The 6,059-nt window shown below is 38.4% G+C and overlaps 1 protein-coding gene across 1 annotated transcript; it reads right to left on the reverse strand.

Moving 5' to 3' along the window:
- Positions 1-335: 335 nt before the first annotated feature.
- On the reverse strand, positions 336-5,940 carry LOC143035811 (mitochondrial import inner membrane translocase subunit Tim22). The gene is made up of 5 exons (XM_076202795.1): positions 5,667-5,940; positions 3,864-3,958; positions 3,330-3,425; positions 3,107-3,179; positions 336-488 (listed from the first exon to the last, which is right to left on the reverse strand). The coding sequence occupies exons 1-5, from the start codon at positions 5,899-5,901 to the stop codon at positions 409-411; spliced, it is 579 nt and encodes a 192-aa protein (XP_076058910.1). The 5' UTR covers positions 5,902-5,940; the 3' UTR covers positions 336-408.
- Positions 5,941-6,059: the final 119 nt, after the last annotated feature.

Consider the following 6,059-nt stretch of genomic DNA (forward strand, 5'->3'; position numbering starts at 1 on the left):
ACTTGAGGCAACAATTATCATGTTCACATGAACTTTGTGCTTTTAAATACTTCAAGAGGAACCAATGATAAGTAAATGCTGGTGATGGTCCTCCAAGAATACTGTTGGAGAGAATCAACTCTCAACTGCCTATCTTCAAGTGCATCAATAGCCTCACCCCTATCTGGAGATGCATAATCTCCTTGCTTTGTCACACATGGCCAGCTGACAACTGGTGACTGCTCCCCTCCTCCCCTTAGTCAGTAACAGAAAAAAGTCTAAAATTGTTTCCCTGTGAGATTTATGGGAGGACATGAAGACTGCAGGTTTCCAGTTAGTGAATATTGAAACAACAGTTACTATCCTCATTATATATTTTAGGAAATAAATCTATACACATTTTAAACAGAATAATACCTATAAAAATTGCTAGTGTCTCATGTAGTAATCTATAAGAAAAGAAAATACACCAAACCCAAATGCACCAAATACACCAGCCTTGACACCAGCTGAAAATAGAAAAAATAGTATATTAGTTTGCATAATCTTGATGGTAGATCTAAAACTCTTTCTACAAAGATAATTTATTCTATTCTATTTCAACATTAAACTGACACAATAAATTTCCATTATTTTTTTTTGTCTGCCTGCCTGTCTGTGTGTGTGTGTGTATATGAATCTCACCATGAAATGAGAGGGTGGTGGTGTTGTTATTGTTGTTCCCTACACTGTCTGACCGAGCAGTCCCTGTCTCCCTATGTAACACCATGGCTGAAGCTGGGTTTTCCCACAAATCCATTATAATGTGTATATTGTGTTGTTGGCGTGTGAGTCTGTGTACAATGCAGTCTTCCATAATGTGTTGTATAGTGTGGGGTGAAGTATTGCATCCTGGACAGTTATCTGCAATGCCATCCAACCTCTTCTGGTAGCTTAGAAGTGCTAGATGGTGGCCACATCACAGTCTGGCCAAGTGGACTCTGTCCTTATAGGGGAGAGAGGATTCAGGGGGATAGATATCAGGGGATCTGGCATACAGCAATGTGTTGTCTTTCAGTTTGTTGATGGAGCAGTGAGTGATGTGATTATGGATATGTTTCCGGAGGCTGGTGTCCAGTGGTTGTGGATGAAGAGAAGAGAATATTTGTGTGTGGTATAGGTATTAGGTGGTCTTGTTGCTATGGACTGTAGATCACCAACAATTCTATCCTTACAAGGGAGGTAGCCAAAAAGGAAAAGGCATAAAATCATTCCCACCCATTCCATCCCTGAATACACTCCACTCCCCTCCACCCTCCCTCTTATCTTATCTATAATATATTTTTTTTATACATGATGGTTTAATTAGTCTAAGGTGTAGTTTGGTCAATAGTCCTGTTTTCTATAGGAAGTTGTGGGGAAATAAGTGAGGTATTGATGTTTTGTTGCCCAGTATTTGGTGTTGGCATTGCTGTTGTCTTTTAGTTTGTTGATGGAGCAGTGAGTGATGTGATTATGGATATGTTTCCGGAGGCTGGTGTCCAGTGGTTGTGGATGAAGAGAAGAGAATATTTGTGTGTGGTATAGGTATTAGGTGGTCTTGTTGCTATGGACTGTAGATCACCAACAATTCTATCCTTACAAGGGAGGTAGCCAAAAAGGAAAAGGCATAAAATCATTCCCACCCATTCCATCCCTGAATACACTCCACTCCCCTCCACCCTCCCTCTTATCTTATCTATAATATATTTTTTTTATACATGATGGTTTAATTAGTCTAAGGTGTAGTTTGGTCAATAGTCCTGTTTTCTATAGGAAGTTGTGGGGAAATAAGTGAGGTATTGATGTTTTGTTGCCCAGTATTTGGTGTTGGCATTGCTGTTTGAGAGGGTATATGAAAGAGCAGGTAGTTGTAAATTCAAGTCTAGCAGTATGTGTGATATGCTGAGGGGAGCCTTACATTGGCAAATGTAAGGCTCCCTTCTTGTTACGAGGTGGTCCTGTGTGAGAAAGCAATGTCCTCTTCTAAGGCATACTTGCCACATATTTAGCATTACTGAGCAAAGAACTAAGTCACAGTCTGTTACTGGCAGTGGATTGGAGTCAATGAAGGGTGGATGGTATATTTTGAGCCACCCTATCATCTTCATTGCTGAGGATGCCTTCATAAAATGACAACTGAACAGGTTTGAAGTGGGTAAAAATCTGGATGAATGCTTGTATGGAACTTCATGAATCTGATATGATTAAATAGGATGCAAGGGGGATTCATGGATAATATTAAAGGTAAGCAAGCATAGTAAAGAGTTCAGCAGTGAAGACTGAAGCAATGGGGAGGGGGGATCCAGATCTTGTTTCAGTTGGGAACAATCTACAGTTTGAGCAGGAGTTATAGGTGCATATGTTGATGTTTACTGAGTGGGTAGACAGGTGGTTCTTCTTGGATGACTTCAGTTAGCATTTGATCTTGTGTTAAAGTGGCTAAGGTGAAGCAAGGGAGCACTGGAGAAAGTAGCCAGGAGGTTTGGTTTGGTACTGTTATGGGTAGGATTTTGTCATCAACTTCCAGTGTAGATAGGACTTCCATTCTTTTACCACATGGATGAGCATTACATAGACTTTTGTAAAATTCTTGATGAGTAGCTGAGATTTCAGTGGTGTGGGAGATTGAGTTTGTGCTCTTGATATGGAAGAAATATTTTTGTGATAAATGTGGTGGATATTCAAGGGAATGTCCACTTTAGGTGGGGAAGGGTAAATGAAGATGGGTTAGGAATAAATTTATTGTGGTCACAATGTCGGGATAATGAATTTATTTCCAACCCATCTTCCCTTACCCTTCCCCACCTTATATTTTATCATACTTAAGTCTCAAATTCATATACAGTTCCAACTTAGTCTTTATCTTTGATTTTCAATTAATATACTTATATTTGAATTCAAAAACAAAATATATTTGTAGTAAAAGACAGGACCCCACACATATAGCTCCTTTCCTATACATTATAATTAGGTAAATACTCAAGTATGTAAACCATCATGACCCATCCAGCACAACTTAAAAAAAAAAAAAAAAAAAAAAAAAAAAAAAAATGAGGTCACAAATCATTAACTGATATAGTGGGACAGGTGAAATATAATGACAAACCTCGAAGCCCAAGAATTCCACCAGTGATTCCACCAGCATAAGTTCCATTTTTCCAGTCTGTCTTTCCTCGATACTAGTAAAATAAAGACACAGAAAAGACCAGGTAATTTTAGGCATTAATATGCAATTCATCAAAATATTTTATGAACTCTTTACTATGAAATGAAGACAGGTTAAAGTAAAGAGTATATAAAAACATAACCAAATAAGATTTTGTACATACACTTTCAATAGCACATTCAACAGCTGAGAACATCAATCCTATGGTAGCAAAGTTTTTGCCATATGATAATGTTGATACTTTCAATTCTCTAAGTACCTGGAAATATAAAAGTTTACAATCATCATCATATCACATTTAAAATATAAATTAATGCAATGAGCATAATGGTGAATTTGTCATGTAGCTCATGTATTAATGGAAAAGAAATATAAAATTATAGAGCATTGGGTTCTTAAATCTAATCCTAGGGTTGCTCTACCCTGAAATTGTAAGGTCTTGAAATATATGTAATATTTGAATTAGGTAATTACTGTGCATAGCAAATACATTTCCACAAAATTTCTAATATCTGACAATTACAATAGTGATGCTTGAAGATATTAGGGAGGGCAACCCAACACTGTTTAAAAAAATGTGGGACATATTTCCTACTATGGTGGTCTTAAACCTTAGCTGACATATCTGTCATATTTCCACTTTTTTAAAATTGTATCAAATGTGAATCATAAGTAAATGCAAACATATAAGACACACCTCTCGAGCAGATTGAGTTGTTTGTTGTCCTGGCAGTGGTACTGTTGGAGACACACTAGCAGCAAACAACCCAATACCACCTCCAAGCACGAATCCTGTTGATATGGTTAAAAAAAATTCTAAGTAAAAATACTGTGCAGCAATATAGAAAAAAAAATTATTGTTCCCTGAAAGCTCAGTGATAGGATTGTTACAACTCAGAATCAGGTGTTTGAGAAGGGAAAATATGATAGTTTCATTATGAAGATATTACATGTTTTATGAAGATGGAAAATTTAATCAACCATTGTTTTGGGCTCTTTAGTAAGAAACTTGCGGCACCATGACAGTGGTTTCATATTCTTCCTTGGATCTATCTTATAAACAATCCACATATGCTTGCATCTCTTCTACCACCACCTTAACCTCTTTATCCCACCAACTTTCCTTTTGTTCACTCCCATCCTCCTCGTTCCACATATCATTTTTGCACATTGTGAGGAAAATTGTCCTCACTCCTCCTCCCTTCCCTGCCTCTGGCCCATCCCATGACTTTTGATCCAGGAGGCTCCCAATGGAATTGCTCATAGGGCCCAGCTATGTGAAAATCACATGCTGCTTGGCCACATGATTTGACCAAAGCTTCCTTGAGGCCCATGGGTGGGACAAAACCTCCTTGAGGAACTCATGTGCAGTACCAGTATCAGTCTCAGTGATGACTCAGCCAGAGCCTCACCTGACCATGTGATGATGAACACTGAACACTTTGAGAAACTCACAAGCAGTACCAGCTCCTTATACCCTATGTCTTCATGAGTCAGCAGTGTATAAGTGTTTTATGCCCAACTTCCCATGCATCACACTTTGACCTCACACCAATGAGGATCATGGGTCATGACCAGTTTGTGTACATAAAGACTGGACGAACATCAAAGATTCAGATCACCTCAAAGCACCACACTGTGAGCCTGGTTAGCTACCCTGTTGCTTTCTCACCTCTTTCCCCCTCCTCTGCAAGCAGATCAAGTTAGGACATGACTTGAAACACACAATTGTCACCTCCCTTGCTGTCTCTTCCCCTCCACCCTTTTCTTACACTAAAAGCGAGCCCTAACATTTAGTGCCCAATGTGGGGCAAGACTAGCCTAACATTTGGCTGCTAAAGGTTTGGCCCCCAACCCCTGGTAGGCATCTACATTTTGTTATACAGCCATGAAACAACTTCTTGAGAATAAAGTATGAGCCAAAGTAATTTCTTACAGTTTTCCTTCTCATACTATATCTTGTGCCAACATGACAAATGCCTGGCATGGTACATTCATAGTGTGTCTTCATTTGTGGCTGTCACCATGTGGCTTGTGTACACAAAGCTCCTACTCACAATTTTTGTGGCAACCCTTTTTTTTTTTTTGGTAGTGGCCAATGACCACAAAATGTTGCTTGTGTAAACCCAGCCTTACACTAACATTTACCTACCTCACCACACCATTCATGAACACAATGAACAGCCATGGTGACATGATACAGCCCTGATGCAGCCCCATCTTTACCTTAAACCACTTGCTCTCTCCATTCCCAATTCTAACACAGGTTCTACTATTGTAAAAACTCTAGACTGCCCTTAACAGCTTTCCCTCAATCTCACATATCTGCAATACCTCCTGTCTACCCTGTCATAAGCTTTTTCCAAATCCACAAAGTCAGACCCCCAAAAATCCTTCCCTTTTGCTAAAGCTTTCTCACAGATCTACCTAACCACAAAAATCTGATTCACACAATCCATACTTATCTATGTCAATAATACCAAAAATTCATTCACAGTACCTGCAGCACATGATAAACAAGCTTTAAAAGGGCAGCTTTCGAAGATAGCTTCAACCCGCTTCTCATCCATCGACTTGATTACTGTTGGGACAAAACTTTTGGGAATAATAATATTTTCACGCTGTCTGCGTTGATGGGTAACAAGAAATTTAGCTATTTCATCGAGCTCTTTTGCCGTAAACAATGTAGTTTGTGTACTAGTATCATTTCCCTGAGAGCTTATGTTTGTCTCCATGTTTTCTGGGTATGTTTACTACTTTACATCAACATGCAGACGAAAAGTTTTAATTTGGTAAATTTATTCCTCACTTATATATCAAATAGTCTTTGATCAATATATTGGTATATGTATAATTTTCAATAAAATAAATTAATAGGTAACTAAGAAATAAA

The sequence above is a fragment of the Oratosquilla oratoria genome, chromosome 19 (assembly GCF_046742065.1).
Source record: "Oratosquilla oratoria isolate Oo_2021 chromosome 19, ASM4674206v1, whole genome shotgun sequence".
NCBI classification, from domain to species: Eukaryota; Metazoa; Arthropoda; class Malacostraca; order Stomatopoda; family Squillidae; genus Oratosquilla; species Oratosquilla oratoria.

Bases quoted from the DNA above. Each gene is read 5' to 3' on its own strand.
- LOC143035811 (XM_076202795.1), bottom strand. From the start codon at position 5,901: ATGGAGACAAACATAAGCTCTCAGGGAAATGATACTAGTACACAAACT. The intron at 3,959-5,666 runs GTACTGTGAATG...CCATATCAACAG, and splicing joins TTGTTTATCATGTGCTGCAG to GATTCGTGCTTGGAGGTGGT. The intron at 489-3,106 runs GTTTGTCATTAT...TTCTATTTTCAG, and splicing joins TGGAATTCTTGGGCTTCGAG to CTGGTGTCAAGGCTGGTGTA.